Source organism: Gymnoscopelus microlampas, assembly GCF_963454915.1.
Source record: "Gymnoscopelus microlampas genome assembly, chromosome: 12".
NCBI lineage: Eukaryota > Metazoa > Chordata > Actinopteri > Myctophiformes > Myctophidae > Gymnoscopelus > Gymnoscopelus microlampas.
This window is the reverse complement of record NC_139949.1, coordinates 36069117-36086178: the sequence shown is the minus strand read 5'-3', so window position 1 is coordinate 36086178 and position 17062 is coordinate 36069117. Positions and strand designations below refer to the sequence as shown.

General features: G+C 39.9%; 1 protein-coding gene across 6 annotated transcripts; it reads left to right on the top strand.

Moving 5' to 3' along the window:
• The first annotated feature begins 467 nt into the window (after nucleotides 1-467).
• pitx1 (paired-like homeodomain 1) lies at nucleotides 468-15761 on the top strand. 6 transcript variants are annotated; one of them, XM_084074993.1, is made up of 5 exons: nucleotides 468-626; nucleotides 2091-2145; nucleotides 7895-8056; nucleotides 9400-9605; nucleotides 13172-15761. In XM_084074993.1, the coding sequence occupies exons 2-5, from the start codon at nucleotides 2100-2102 to the stop codon at nucleotides 13724-13726; spliced, it is 969 nt and encodes a 322-aa protein (XP_083931119.1). In that variant the 5' UTR covers nucleotides 468-626; nucleotides 2091-2099; the 3' UTR covers nucleotides 13727-15761. The 6 variants fall into 6 exon arrangements, with proteins under 6 accessions (XP_083931119.1, XP_083931122.1, XP_083931121.1 ...); XM_084074995.1 differs by lacking the exon at nucleotides 468-626 and adding an exon at nucleotides 1776-1794; XM_084074994.1 differs by lacking the exon at nucleotides 468-626 and adding an exon at nucleotides 1884-1902.
• Nucleotides 15762-17062: the final 1301 nt, after the last annotated feature.

Here is a 17062-nt window from a genome sequence, read left to right as displayed (position 1 = left end):
TGTGTGTGTATATATATATATATATATATATATATATATATATATATATATATATATATATATATATATATATATATATATATATATATATATATATATATATGTGTGTGTGTGTGTGTGTGTGTGTGTGTGTGTGTGTGTGTGTGTGTATACAATGCATAAATTCTAGGCATGCGGCAATATAGTCCGATTTTGCGCGGAGGAATTGCACATTAGGACAACATTAAGTCCTATTTATAATCTATTTAATAACGAGCCTTTTCAAACTAATGCTGCAGAAGGACATAAGGTCTCATATAAATATCTCGCCATATATTCACATTCACGGTTCCCTGCTCATACTACATCACACGTGGCCAAGAGCCACGGAGGAGGAGGAGGAGGGGGGGGGGGGGGGGTATGGAGGGGGCGTGACGTCACCAGGAGACTCGCAGAGCAGCGGTGTGGTGAAGAAAACCAAGGCAGCGCAGCACTGAGGCGACCAAAGCGCTCATTATCTCGGACATCACGACATCTACAGCCCCACTAACGTGGATTTATTGAACACCTGCATGGGGACATTCTGAGCTTTTATTCCTTTTTTTGTGTGTGCGTGTGTGTCTGCTGCCACTGCTGGGAACCAACTGGTGAGTAGGCTACTAAATCGGCCTATATACTGTTAAATGCCTGAGTATTTGACCAAAAAAAGTGCCTTGCAATTCATATCATCCGACAGCCATCCGATCCGTCCATGTTTGGATACCGCGTCTGAGATGTTTATTATGTGCGACAATAAATCGAACCTATAGTGCGTGGTAACCATAAAATGTTGTAAATATTGACACCTATACCTATACCTATACCCTATTACCAGAGTGCATGTTTTAGATGGGGTCACGCGGGTTTAAGGCTATTGCATGACTGCAGTAGGATATAGCTTACTCATTGAATGGACATCAGGATGGTAGCCTATATATATATGGCGTTTTTGCAAAAGGAATGGCTATCTTTGCAGGAAATCGAAATGTTTTCAGTTGTAATTACAATCTTTGTGCCAACATAATGACACATAGTCGGCTGTAGGCTATGGATGCTTTAACCCAGTGGTTCTCAAAGTGGGGTCCGGGGACCGCCAGTGGTCCTTGAGAGTGTTCCAGGTGGCCCCTCAGCAAAATGAGTTAGTATAGCATCCATGACCATGTATCAGTTTAACCACTTGCCTTTAAACCTATATACATCAGCTATTTGAAAACGCAAAGGCGTTGTGAGCTTGTAGATTTGCTATTTTCAAAAAAACTTGAAATTCTTTGGAAAATGTTGACTATTTTTTAAACATTTTAACAACACAAATCTTGTGTGGGGGTCCCTGGCACAAAATATTTTCTGATGGGGGTCCGTGGCCAAATACATATAAATTGTGGGGTCCTTGGCATGAAAACGTTAGATAACCACTGCTTTAACCGACCACACAGCTCTAATAAAGAAATTGCCTCCTGCGATTGCAAGAATGTACCATTTGTCTGGGATTGTTCCACTCACTGCAGTGAAATGACAATAATCGCTGACTGACATGGATCATATGAAATGACAATAATCGCTGACTGACATGGCAAATTAACCAGATGAGAATCTGTGCCAACCAACCTGTGTGCGCGCCACGACGCGCGCGTGTGTGAACGCCGAGGAGCGAAGGAAAATGATGTGAAGATTTACGGTCGACGTAGAATGAGCAAAGGGATTCCTGGAGATAAGAGGGGTTATGTGTGTATACATCATGGCAAAGATAAACTTTTAGCAACGTCAAGATAGCGATCTGTGAGTGTCACGGCTACATAACACGCACAATATAGCCTACTGGTTGAAGCATTTAACCACTGGGAAGTTGGAACATCTGAGGGAATAATTCTCTAACGGTTATAAAAGGTTTACATGGCTTATCGTTGGCTTAACAATACGATGTATATATGCATGACCTATAATTTATCCACCATTTGATGAATGTGGGCAATTCATTATCTATAGGCCAAACGCAATAGATTCCAAATGATTTGACAGTGAGATATGTGAATTTTGATGTTAATTATACGTTTCTCTTGTTTTCCACCCTGCAGGCAACTGGAATGGAACTGAATCTGTCAAAGAATGTAATCTCTTGCGGGGACCCAGGTATGAATGCATGCACGTTGTGCAGAGTGTATAATTCAAGTCCTGTTTTGTCATTTTAGGGAGCTATAGAGATTTGCCTTTTGAATGCACTGCAAAGCGTAAAAGTCTAAAACAGCAAGGTTGTTGGAACAATAGCGAGTGTGTGAGTAGCAGTGCAACCAACACGTCGCTATAAATCACTCCTATTATGCGGAAACACAGTGATATAATGCAAAAGTGATCAAGATTAAATATTTGAATAACATTTTCGTATCCATGGCCAATGAAAGAAAACGCGCCGGCAAACATTTTTTAAACAATAGCTTGTTAATCCTGGGTCATGTTCCTGATATGACTTCTTTGAAGCCCACATCATTTTCGTCTATAACCACCAGACCATATCAGTGCTGCCAGAAACGTTATTTAAAATAGTCATATCTAATTGGGATTAAAAAGAATTCCCTCATTGTCTCAGAATATCTGCGTAAATCGTATTTTCAAATCTGAATTAAATTTGTCACGTATAGGCCAAGCCTACTTCTTACTAAAATAATTAAATTAACTTCCAACATAATTAGGCCTACAAACTGTTAGCCTAAAATTTTAGGAAAGCATTACCTTGACTAAAGGGTACCCTCCAATTCACCCCCCACAGCAATATATAATATATATATTAATATTTTTCTAATGAATAATATCTATCAAGGTTGTTTTTATGTTAGGCCCATGCATTCCATCAGGTGGCATTAGAATTATATTTGTATTTTTAGACTATATACTTTACTTAAAGGCTCATCCTTAGTACAAAGTACGTGCGGGTAGACACGTCACTGCTGTCTCACTTAAAGCTGATGGACAGAATTGGGGAAGGATTGACAGCATCCTACACATAATGGACAGTTCCTCGTCTATTGATCTAAAATGTTTAAATGTTTAAAACGTTTGTTTTGTTGGGTAAAACACGAGGGTAAAATAGGCCTGTATAGTAGGCTACTGTCTGAGAGTTATAGGTAGCCTACAAGTAGTAGCCTATAGCTACAAATTAATCTGAAATAGAGATGTAATGGATCTTACACACCGGCCCGTGACGTTCTTCCAGAGGAATAATTCCCCGCGTGTTGTTGTTGGTTTGTCGGACCGGCGGGGTCAAGCAGACCCGGACCGAGTGTCCAGTACCAAGGGGACACGATCGCCAGGGTGATAAAGTCACATCACCGTCCTGAGTGAGTGCTCACATTACCTGCCGTGTCCAGTTGCATCTGTATGCCCACGATCCCTCTCCTTTCAAATGAGCAAACCAGCTTTAATTTGCTATACGTTACACCTTATAGCTTGTTTGTTGACTTTCCATATAAAGATAGCGTGTGTAAAACAAAAACTCTATACCAAAAAAAAAATCAAATTCCCGTTTTGTTTGGTTTATGATTAACGACAGTCGTCGGGTTTATTTTTGCTTCTTGGGGGGAAAAATGTGAGTGTTAGACTACCTTTAGCACTTTGTTAGACTAGTGTTAGTGTTGCTACTGCCCTCGTTGACCTAGCCTGCCGGATGAAAAGGCTTTTCATGTCATCCTTCACACGCGAGGCGAAGTACACACTCCTAACCGGCTAACACAGCTCCTGATGGGCCTATTTAGAGAACAATCCCCAGCATTAGCATAATCATTGCCACTGGAATCGATTGGATTGTAAATTCATAAACTCACACAACACCAGCCGCTCCGCATGTCTAAACACACACCGGCGGTATATTTACGCACGGCGTTTACGCACGCTCGATGACACAATGAAACCCCAAAATAACGACTTTATAAGTCCGGTTGGCCAACTGCCCTACTGCTGCACAATCACCACAGTAAGAAGAGGGGAAAAAATAAAAGATTAAAACACATGTTGACACAATTTAGAGACCGCAGCCACACGGGATGAACACATCTCTCTCTGAGGTAATTTATTACAAAACGGTGGAGGTTCGCGCCTTGGTCATCATAGTTATTATTATCCATAACTCGTCGACGTCACTCAGTTTGACTGTTCTTATAGTCACGCACTAATGTGTAATTAATCAATTATGCTGATTATTTCTTTAATTTTAGGAAAGGGGCTTTGAAAGCCGACGCATGTTCTCTTAACAAAAGCTACAACCATGTCGACTACAAAACACAAATTTAACATAATTTTTACAAATTATCTTATATTAGTTGTAGGCTATATTGTGAAAATAGCTGAATCAAAGAAATGCTTTTAACAGGACAGATTAGGATTGCATCATCAAAAGCACGCATTAAAACAACAGTCTAGTGCTCAAGGCTTTGTAAGACAAGAAGTCACTGCGGTTATAAGAAGGCTTGAAAAAGTATACACGGGGAAAAGGCAAGTGACTCTTGAGAGGCTGTACAATTGGCTTTTGAAAGGGCCTTCAGGGAGTTTTCCAGTCGGACGGGGTCTCATGTCAAAAGTCACTGTCATACAATGGCCTAAAATGCTTCGTACTGGCGCCTGGCGTGATCTTTGGGCCAGACGGCGCACTGAACAGGCCTTAAGCCGACATACATTATGATTACCTGATACATGCAGGTTAGCCTGGGCAGGTCAACGTGCGTAATTGCGCATAAACTATAGGAGAGGAAGAAGAGGAAAAAAACATAGTGCTTTCAACCAATTAACCACTTTAACCTGGTGTCCCTATTTTGGCCATGCCATTACAAGCGAAGATAAAGAAATACATGGATTCATAATTATTTCCTCACCCAAAATAGTAGATCTGTTGTTTTCACGACACCATTTGAAACTATGGCGTAAGTGGTTAAAACTAATATTGAGTATAGGTACTATAGGTATATCTGTCTCAAATAGTTTATAAATTATATTCCACTTCTCCGTGAGTGTGTAAACTAAACTGTTCGCCCGCCTAAGCCCAGAAATGTAACAGCACAGTGTCTATAGTATAGATAGGCCCCATATGCTGACGTCAAAATAATTGGCAAAATGACATTTCGCCTGGGTAGTTTTTGGCCAGCAGGCGCCGCTGAATTACAGATGATTGTGTGTGGCAGCAGACTAAGTTTGGACATCAAACAAATCAGTTCCATCGGGTTGTGCTCCTGCCTCCTGCAGAAAATGGCCAAGGTTGGTAGTTGGTAGTGAGAGTTCGTATAGTGCTCTGTAATACTGTATGTGTTCTTGCGTGTTTTTTGGTCTGCACTACACAAGTATGCTACTTAACCACTTAAAACCCCAAGCATCCCTATTCTGGGGGAAATATTAACCAAAAATAGCAGATCTACAAGCTCACAACATGCTGGGTTGCGATAGTGAACTTGTAGATGGCTATTTTTGGCAAAGAGATTTGGTGTAGACGGAGTGGTCCATGCAAGCAACTCAGGTCCGATTCACTAGGGTTTAAGTGGTTATTAATATGTTATACTCCCCTTTTGGACCAAGTCGCACCTGGCCAACATATCAATCTAACTCCTATTCTATTTGATCAGGTAACACCATATTGCAATATCAGGGATTTGATATTGACAATAAACCCCTTTTAAAAAGCTTTTTTGGCCTCCAGAGAAGGTTGATGTCACAGGGACGCTGAAATGCCCCCAGCCATTAAGTGATTACTTTTCAGATTACATATTCAGTAATTAGCAGGACACTGGCCAGACGCGCCATCAGTGTTTGTGGAATTTTATATAAGAAATTTTTGTTCAGCTTGAGGGCAGTGGAACATGTGGTTCCAATATGCATGGCTGGAGTGCAGTTCTTGACGTTTCAATACGTTAGGTCCGTATTCATTTGAATTGTATTCATATTCATTTCAATGTATGTTGATTGAAGCAGAGCTGCATGGGGATCGATATGTGATGCATTATGGCTTGTTGTGTCCCTGGCTGTGCCACTTTCTGCAGATTTTTGAGAAGTTTATTCAGCTGTCAGATGGATAATCCAGTATTATCATGATTATATCCTGCAGCAGTTTTAATTGATTGTGTTTGGTCCTATACGATAGGAAATAGAATGTTGACATAACAGACATTTTGTCGTTATCTTTGAGAAGACTAGACATGGCAAGCACTGTGTAGCGAGAGAAGGCGTGAGCGAATGGGAGAGAAGGGAGGGGGGGTCCTGCCTTACTTTTATTATGCGTGATTGTTTACATGTCGTAGAAAAGAAAAGCCAACTAAAATCTCTCTGCCCATAAAACGATAGAACGACACTTCATATACTATAAATAAAGCTCGATAAGAGAGTTCTTCCACTTTTCGTGCACTACTTTAAAAAAAACACACACAGGGTACAGTAACAGGGCAGACCTACATGGCAAATGTTTATTCAGCTCCGCACATATTCGAGATATACATTGTGTGCGAGTGTGTATATAAGCGCACCCAGCCCAGCTGCCCCGTTCCATTGCTTTAGCTTGCTTTGGGGATGTATTTCAAACATGCCTGCACGAATATAAAAGACCCATTTTTACTCCGCAAAGTTTCCAGTGTAGCCAGCGCAAAAAAAGAAAAGAAAAAAAGAAAAGCTAAAGCAAGCGCGTCACCGTCACCCCGTGCGCTCCCGTGAGATAAAACTCCCCTTAAAAAGCACTATCCGCAGTCTGTGCTGTGCTGTGTGTGTGTGTGTGTGTGTGTGTGTGTGTGTGTGTGTGTGTGTGTGTGTGTGTGTGTGTGTGTGTGTGTGTGTGTGTGTGTGTGTGTGTGTGTGTGTGTGTGTGTGTGTGTGTGTGTGTGCGTGCGTGCGTGCGTGCGTGCGTGCGTGCGTGCGTGCGTGCGTGCGTGCGTGCGTGTCAGTCAGTGGTGGAAAAAAGTACTCACATTTTTTACTTAAGTAAAAATCAGTAGAAATACTTCACCTAGTCTAGTATTCAGAATTTACTACAAAAGTATTGGCATCAAAATATACTTAAAAGTACCAAAAGTGAATAATCATTATGCAGAATGTCCCATTTCAAGTGTACACATCTTTTGAAAATAGCAGATCTACAAGCTCACAACAGGACAAGATGTGCGCTTGGAAATATCTATAGAGCTTAAGTGGTTATGTTTAGTAATAACAATCTAAATCTAAAAAGTAACTGTACTAACTAAAGTTTTCAAATAATTGTAGTGGAGTAAAAGTACAATATTTTCCTCACAGATGTAGTGGAGTAGAAGTAAAAGTATTGAAAATTGGGCAAAACTCCACTAAAGTAAAAAAGAATACCTAAAAATTGTACTTAAGTACAAAAGTAAATATACTTAGTTACTTTACACCACAGTGTGTGTGTGTGTGTGTGTGTGTGTGTGTGTGTGTGTGTGTGTGTGTGTGTGTGTGTGTGTGTGTGTGTGTGTGTGTGTGTGTGTGTGTGTGTGTGTGTGGGTGGGACTGGCTGAGTTCTGGGAGGTTAAACACAGAAGATGGGTGGGTCTCATCTCTCTGGCTCCGAGAGCGAGAACTTCCACTCGATCACGACAGACATTCTCACCAACGGAAAGAAAGAACAGTAACAACAGCAGCGCGGGTCGGTCTTCATTCCTTCTTGGAAAAGAAACCCAGGGGTGCCGTGTATTTTGTGTCACGAAACAAAAAAAATCGCGTGGACATTTTTTTTTTTTGCATAGTTATTGTCTTCTTCTTTTTTTGTATTCCCCTTGCGATGGCTTCTATTTGGCAACGGGTGGATACTTTAATAGCATATAGCTGTTGAGGAAAAAAGATCCCGCACACACAACCAAGTAGGATTCACATCCTTTCCTTTCCATTACGCATCATTCTTTTTCTAAAGGTGGGATGAATTTGGACAGAATCGCGGAGGCCGTGAGACCACCGCCGCAGCGCGACGTCGTGGCCCCTACGTTTCATTTGCCGAGATCCACCACAGCCGCCAACAACAGTCGAGAAACGTTAGAGAACTCAAGCAGCGAGTCGTCAGACACAGAATTAGCAGGTACATTACACTCACATGGTGCAAAATGGCATTGCAATAGCTCTGCAATAACTCTGAACTCTCCTTGGTTGCTAACAAGTAATTTCATGTTGACATAAGCACGCCTATAATACCGTGAGCTCTATATACAGGGAAATGGGTGCAAGAAATCAAACTATGTGTGGGGCTTATTATACAGAATACAACAAAGTCTGTCCATATGCTGGGGCTCCACTCTTCCAGCATAACACTCACGTTTGTTATACGGGAAATAAAATGGTCTAGCTTATTGTTGGTTGACTTATATTTTTAAAAATCCATTCCATGCGTATTATGCCGAGCAAAAGTCTTGGCAGGATCGACAAAGCAAAATCAGCAGTGTTTAACTCTCTGAGTGTAAAAATGAGGGTCCATTTTACACAGAGATAGATGAACACTGACGATTTTACTGTCTAGGCCTGTCAACAAAAACTGCTGCCAATTAACTTATTGTGATTAGCCTCTGAGTAATATATGCTATATGCACTGCGTTGCGCTATAGGCTACTAAAAGACCAAACGCCTGCATTGTCAATAATGTGAGCAGAAGCTTGATGTGTTCGAGGTTTGATTTGTATGTTCTATACAAGTTGGCCATATTATATTTGCAGGCAAACAAAGACGCATTGTTCATCGTTGAAAGTATGCAGGCCTATTGTATTATCTCTATACATGAGCAAGAAATTGTGTTGTGGAAACAGCATAGATTTAAGAAATAGTTCTTTGAGTTTTTGTAATCATAACACTGTGATTCATTATAGGGCCTAAATTAAATGTGTTATATGCCTTCTTTTAATTGCTTTTTGGGTGCGAGATTTGAACAGACCTCTGCATTTGTATTGAACCTTGTGCAGGCCCTTCAGTTTAATGGGCTATCTTGAGGGAACATGAATGTAAGATAGTGGAAGTAAGATAAGAGTGGACAAACTCCGCGATAAAAAGGAAAATATTGATCTAAAGTGGAGCGCGTTATTAAGAGTGTATGTGAGACAGAAACAAAGTTGTATGCAATGGCAATGTTTGGTTTAATTCTTATAGATATGAAACCAAACCAGATATTTCCTTTCTGTGGCATATAGTATATTTTCTATGCATTATATTATTTTGCCTTTTGACTTGCTTGCACGCAGGATTAACCTTTGCAGACCTAGACGGCCTGATAGGTTAGGTTTGTTTTGCTTGTTGTAGCAGCGGGGTGCTGCCTTTAATTGTAGTGCTTTCCTTAACTTTAACATTTTGGGGGAAGAAGATAACACGTTTGGGGCCTTATAAGTCATCCAAAGTGACATGTATACAACAAATAGTTCCTGTTTTATGGTTCCACAGAAAAGGAGCGGAGTGTCGAACATCGAAGCGATGACGGGAACGCGGACGACCCCAAAAACAAGAAGAAGCAGCGACGGCAGAGGACTCACTTCACCAGCCAGCAGCTGCAGGAGCTGGAGGCCACGTTCCAGAGGAACCGCTACCCGGACATGAGCACCAGGGAGGAGATCGCAGTCTGGACCAACCTCACCGAGGCGAGGGTCCGGGTAAGAAAGCCAGGCCTCATGTCCTACTTATAATGTATAGTAGGCCTGCAGTGGTTCTCAAACCCCCAAATTAATATGCTTGGCCGGCGGTGCCCCAAAATGCCAAACATTTGTGCCAGTATAGGCTAGGGCCTATACAATATATATGTTTTGTTACATTTTTCAAAATATATATATATCTTTTTTTACCTAGCAGATCTACGTGATGCATTGTGAGCTTGTCGATAGGTGTTTTTTTTTCTTCAAATAGCCTACTATAAATTATAAGTGGGGCAGCATAAGACCTGGCTTTCTTACCCGGACCCTCGCCTCGGTGAGGTTGGTCCAGACTGCGATCTATATGTTTAAAGTGTTTTTTACTCATTTTGTTGGGGACGTCACCCAATGGAAGACCTTCAATGACCCCTGGTGGTCCCCGGACCCCACTTTGAGAACCACGATGTTGGAGAACGGTGTAGCTTGCCACAAAGAACAGATCTGCAAGATAACAACGCGTCGCATCGTTCATCACCACGCATTGTTAGCTTGCACGCAGACCCATGTTCTTTAAAATTAGTTAGGGTGCATGCATTTGAAAAAAATAAAAAATAAATAGCCAACACGTTTTTCAAAGGCAACACAATTGTGCATGAATTTCAATGTGTGAATGCATTTTTGGAAATATATTACTCAAAAGTAACATTATCTGACAAAGACAAAGGGCCAGTTAAAGTGTTTTGCGGTAGGTTGATTGGCTTCAAGGTTACAGATTATTTCATCATTATAATTACAAGGTATTGAGGTAAAAGTGACATATTTAATTTCCCCTCCCCCAAGCGCCATAGTCACTGGTTAATCCTTGTACCAGAAGACAACCTAGTAGCCTATAATAAACATTATGACAATAATAAACATTATAGATTGAAACAATGTTTATATTATTATATATAGGCCTATACCATTGATAATTTATTTAGTCTATTAAAATAGATGTTTCCATAGACAGACGAGTTCAATAAATCTGTGTTTATTAAAGAGATATTCTGTCTGTCATAAAAGAGAATTCTCATACAGATAGGATATTCGCATGAATTTATAATTGAAAAAAATAATTCAAAAGTTGTGAACACAAACTCTTTCCAAGAAGAGCCTAGAACTATAAAGCTCTGTAATGTTATTGGGTCAATAAATAAATAAATGCAAATGCTATGTTGAATAAATAATTAATCATTATAATATTCTTTTATTTTTTAGGTTAATTAATGGCCAGATCAATCCATTTTGGTTGACTTATAGGCTATCGCGCACGACATGGAAATATTGCATCAATCTGTGCACACTAATAGCCTAAATTGGCCTAATACGTCAACATTTTGTTTCCTATAGAGCTAATGAGAATTTTCCTTGTGATGAGATCATAAGTTTGGTCTGTGCTTTCACTGCTTTGCGATAGGCAATTTAATCATGAGAAGAGTACGTACGCAATTTAAGAGATATATATAGGCCTAAACAATTGTTTTTTATTTTAATTGATTTTCCCAATAAAAACGAACCAACAAATTAGGCTATATTACAGACCAACTAGGCTAGTTTCTGCATTTAGACATGTATGCATATAGCTTTTCGTATTATTTTGAAGAAATCAATTAACCTATATTCCGTAGCTTCTATCTAAGTAAGAGATGATGTAAAAAATCTTTTATACTACCTACTGACGCAATCTTTTAGTTTTAACAGCTGGCGCCTAATTTTCCACCGTGAATAATACAATGCAGAAACACCACGCACACGCGCACGCACACACACACACACACACACACACACACACACACACACACACACACACACACACACACACACACACACACACACACACACACACACACACACACACACACACACACACACACACATTTTGATTGCTTATTTATTTATTACTCGTATAATTATACATTTACTTTTATTTTGATTTTACCAAAGAGAAATTAATTTAGTCGACTATTTTACATTACAGCCTGCTGCAGTCCAATGCATACTCCTCAGCGTCACACGTATGGCGCCCTAAATATTTCAAATTCATTATGGGATGATAGAATGTGTAGTTTGGACAATTTAAATGGTTGGAATAGACCTCTGTATACACTCTAAACCTGGAAAGATTGACATTTTGTGGTGTAACGTTGCAGCGGGCTATTAATCCATATGAATGATATTATTACAGTATAAACTGTTTTGAAAGTTGTTAATAAGTCGTTCATTAGATTTATTAAGTGTGTATACCGAGTTGTTGGTTCGGTATATGTTAAAACCCCACGCTTACTCTACGCATGTTGTGGCAGATCTACAAGCTCTCACACACACACACACACACACACACACACACACACACACACACACACACACACACACACACACACACACACACACACACACACACACACACACACACACACACACAACACACACTTGCAGCGTGGCCATTTTCGGCGCGCTGCACCGTCGTACGACGAACTATAACGCATGTTTTAGAGAAGCTAAAAGCACATTGTTGCTGACGAGGCTTTTTCTGAAATATACGGTGCAGTCCATCGCCCTCCGTAGAGCTCCTTGGCTTGTGTCACATCGCTCATGTCTTTGTGGACAATTTGTCAATACCACCATGTTCCCTGCACGACTATAAATAGCCCCGCGGGGCCAACTATAAATGATGCTGCGTATAAACTGTTTCTACTGAGAATTAAAAAATGAATCGTAAAGTGGCCTGCGAAGTGGAGGCTAATGGATAATATGTCACATTTTCATAAGGAATGGGGGCCATGCAGTCGTTTTTTTGTGATTTAGGGATATCAACATGTATTATCCTGTGTGCATTGCACGTCATTTTAAACGTGTCTTTTTGATGGCAATATGCTCTAAACGCCAATAGGCCTATCCCAGGCTATAATTATACATTAGACATTATTCGGAAGTGGGTTAATAGCCTACACCTGATTCATTACATCTCACTTACATTCCACAATATTGACGTCAGTGGTGTATAGTAACTATAAGTACATTTACTCATGAAGTGCTGTACTTAAGTAACATTTTGAGGTAGCCTACTTTTACTTTTATGGAGTATTTCCAATTTACTGTACTTTTACTACAGACCTCTGCATAATCTCAGAGGCAAATATTGTTATTTTACTCCACTACAATGATTTAGTTACTTTGTATTTTGTATTATTTGTACAAAACATATACCATACTTACATCTCAGCCCTACATTTCGGCCATTTGAAAATAGCAGATCTGCAAGCTCACAATGCAACACATTGTGAGCTTGTAGATGTAATAATTTGAAAATATTTGCATTTGAAAACTTGTGAAATGGGATATTCTGCATAATGAGTACTTTCTACTTGTGGTACTTTAAGTACATTTGATACCAATACTTTTGTACTTTTACTCAAGTAAATGTTGAATTCCAGACTTTTTGTAACAAGAGTATTTCTACATTGCAGTATTGATACTTTTACTTAAGTAAAAAAAAAATGAGTGTACTTTTTCCACCACTGATTGACGTTCCCAACCACCACCTCCAATAGGTCTGGTTCAAGAACCGCAGGGCCAAGTGGAGGAAGAGGGAGCGCAACCAGCAGATGGACCTGTGCAAGAACAGCTACCTGCCGCAGTTCAGCGGCCTGATGCAGCCCTACGACGACATGTACCCGGCCTACACCTACAACAACTGGACCAACAAGGGCCTCGCCCCAGCGCCGCTGTCCACCAAGAACTTCACCTTCTTCAACTCCATGAGTCCGCTCACCACGCAGTCCATGTTCTCCGCGCCGAACTCCATCTCCTCGATGACCATGGCGGCCTCCGGCATGGGCCACTCGGCCGTGCCGGGCATGCCAACCCCGGCGGGCCTCAACAACATCGGCAACCTGAACGGCATCGGCACGTCCGGCATCAACTCGGCCATGTCCTCCTCCGCCTGTCCGTACGGGCCGCCGGGCTCCCCGTACAGCGTGTACAGGGACACGTGTAACAGCAGCCTGGCGACCCTCAGACTCAAGTCCAAGCAGCACCCGACCTTCGGATACAGCGGCTTGCAGAGCCCCGGTTCTAGTCTGAACGCCTGTCAGTACAACAGCTGACGGGTCGGCAGCGACACAACGCCCTGATGATTGATAATCACCGATAATCGATGGGAAGGTCATCGTGCCCTGATCGCTGCCATCCGTCATGGGGACAAACAAGACAACTAAAACTGGATTAGTTGCAATCATTTTATTTTTCAAAAAAATGGATTATGCGGGTTGTATGTGTTTACCAAATGAACTTGCACAGCAATTTAAAAAAAATGTCCAAGTTTTTGGATTTTGAGTAATGAAGACGTGTTACACATTGCTGCATTTGATGTACATAGGCCGAGCACAAAGAGACAATGGAGCGGTTGTTGCTTTTTATTATTATTTTTTTTTCTTCTGCTCGCTTTGCTTTGAAGACTCGCACCAGTTTGAACATGGTTCTTATGGGGGGGTTCCTCTGCTATACGCACGGATTAGGAAGAGAAATTTCAAACATAACACGAATCCGGATCTGGTTAAAAGAAGAAATATATATTGTACATAGTTAAGTAGACTTTTATATTGCTTGTTTGTGATTTATATCCCGTCTATGCAGGGGGGTGCCTGCCACAGGCCCGTTTTAATGCGAACCGTTTCAGTGACTTTACTTTTATATGTTTTGTCTGGACTGGAGGATTTTCGTTTTACTTGTTTGCTGAAATAGAAACCACGCATGCTTTATCTCGAGTGCAACGTGTTTTGTACAAGTTGGTAATAATGTAAAACTTGCAAAAGTAAGTTCATTAGCCTATATATACAAAAGGTGATTCAAAGTCTTCATGTGTTTATGGTAATATGTTTGTTTGAATAAACAAAAACAAAAAAATAGAGGTTCATTTCAAGTAGCCCATTCTGTAACATTTTTTTTTACGAGCTCAAGGAGACAAATTTAAAATATTTATTTTCAAGTAACCACTGGTGAGGAACGAAGTGTTATTGAGGGGGGGAATAAATAACGGAATGCTTTTTGATCGATCCAGCAAGAAAAGATGGTATAGGCTATAGGAAACAAAAAATCGCCTATACATGTTTTGTATAGGCGATAAGTAGACTAGACAGCAACAAATAATAGGCTATGTTGCTACCAAATTTAACAAAATGCTTAATTTTGGTCCTTTCCTGTGTTCTCGCACTTTTTATTTGTTAATTTGACATCACAATTTCTGTTAACATAGGTTTTTTCATGTTCCCCCAACCGCAGAGGAGAAACAGACGCCCTGTAACGGAATTTAGCCTGCAATTTAGACTGCATACTCGCTGTGTGAGAGTTGAATACGAGAGGCAAGTTGGCACTAAATTTCTCTTTGGATTCTTGATATAATTTCTTAAAATGTGTCTGTTTCTTTCTTGTGCAGCCTATTAGGCCTGTTTAGTCTACTTGATGTGGAACACAAGTCAACTTGCATGCAACAGTCTCACCACAAGGAATGGCAAAATACATCCACTGTTCTTGTGTCTCAGTCAGATTGTTCAAAAAGGGCTTATCGGTCAAAATTCACGTAAATGTCTCTCTTCAGCATGCATCTTCAGTCAGAACCCTTCCACATCAATGGACGGCATGTTGTATGGGTTAGCTTAAGGACGACCATTTAAAACGTTCAGTCAATACGATATCTCATTTTTGACACCTGCAGAAATCCCCATATCTATATTACCAACCATTAGACTGATATTAGCGCTTTGCAGGCATGTAACAGCAATGTTTACTCTCAATTAATGGAACTGATAGCCCTTTGAAGGGAGTTTTGACTAAGAGTATAATACAGTCCTCATTTGATATTGACGTGGTGTTGCAAGTGACATTTGTTTGTGAAATATTTTGATATTTTTTTGTCCAAAAGTTGAATGATAGAGTTAAAGCTCTATAATCCGTTGTCATTGCTATAGTGTTTGCTCAATAACAGGGGTCTCCCCGTATTTCCAGCTTAGTAAACATAAAATACATGCTCATGTGGGTTACACATTTCATCCAATCGGGAGAGAGAACCCGAAAAAGATCATTTATCAGCATGTGTTTGAGTTCTATTTATTTGTTTAATAAAAATGTCACTTGTTTAACCTGTATGGGGTCTATCCTGATTGGATGAAATTGGTATCCCAACCTGAAAATGTATTTTCTGTTAGAAAGATGGGAAGACCCATGTTATTGAACAAACACGCAATTATACAGGAATATGGAGCTAGCAATTTAACACTTATTACAAATATAAATAAAAATCACTTTGGAGCCCCTATAACTACTAGCCTATAACATTTTCCAATTAGCCTTTAAAACAAACTTAACAGGGTTTCATGCAATGTTTGATGTAAACCAGGGGTCTTCAACGTTTTTCAGGTCAAGGACCCCTTAGCTGAGAAAGAGATGAAGCAGGGTGCACACTACATTGCACAAAATTGTGTTGAAGATTAAACTTTTTCATAGATTTCTAAGCTTCATTGACTATCATCAGTGTTGTGTAAATTAATGTGTTTTCTTCATTTCAGACATTTAACCACTTAAACCTCAAAACCTCAAACCTCTTTCCCAAAAATAGCTGCTGCAAGGTAGATCTGCTATTGTCGGCTAATGTTCCCTCAGAATAGGGATGCTAGGGTTCAAGTGGTTAATGTAAAAAAAAATAATCCTATCACACGTATGTCTTGCAGTCTGCACTGCAGGGTGCGCCTGTATGCAAGGGTGAGAGTTTGCTCAGATCAGAAGGAGCATGCGCACATACTGCTATAAAGACTGTAATTGTAGTCAGTGGTGGACTCACATTTTTTACTCAAGTAAAACTAAAATTATCAATAATGCAATGTAGAAATACTCTGTTACATAAGTAAAAGTCCGGAATTAAAAATGCACTTGAGTAAAAGTAGGCTACAATAGTATTGCCAAAATGTACGTTAAAGTACCAAAAGTAAAAGTACTCATTATGCACAATGTCCCATTTCAAGTTTTCAAATGTATAAACATCTTTTGAAAATAGCAAATCTAAGCGCACAATGTGAGCTTGTATACGGCTGAAATAGTGGTTAATGTATGTTTTGTAATAATAATTTAAATCTACAAAGTAACTATAGTAACTAAAGTTTTCAAATAAATGTAGTGGAGTAAAAGTGCAATATTTGGATCATCTGAGATGTAGTGGAGTAAAAGTATTGGAAATTGGAACTACTCAGAAAGTAAAGTACAAATACCTCAACATTTTTACTTAAGTAAATGTACTTACTTTCCAACACTGATTGTAGTTATCTGCCTTGATTTGGAAATATTTGACGAGATAACAAAACGAATTCAATCCTCATAGAGATCACAGCGGCAAACAAAGCACGATTGTCGTAAATGCAATAATATACCTTGTAATTATATCACAAGAGCTG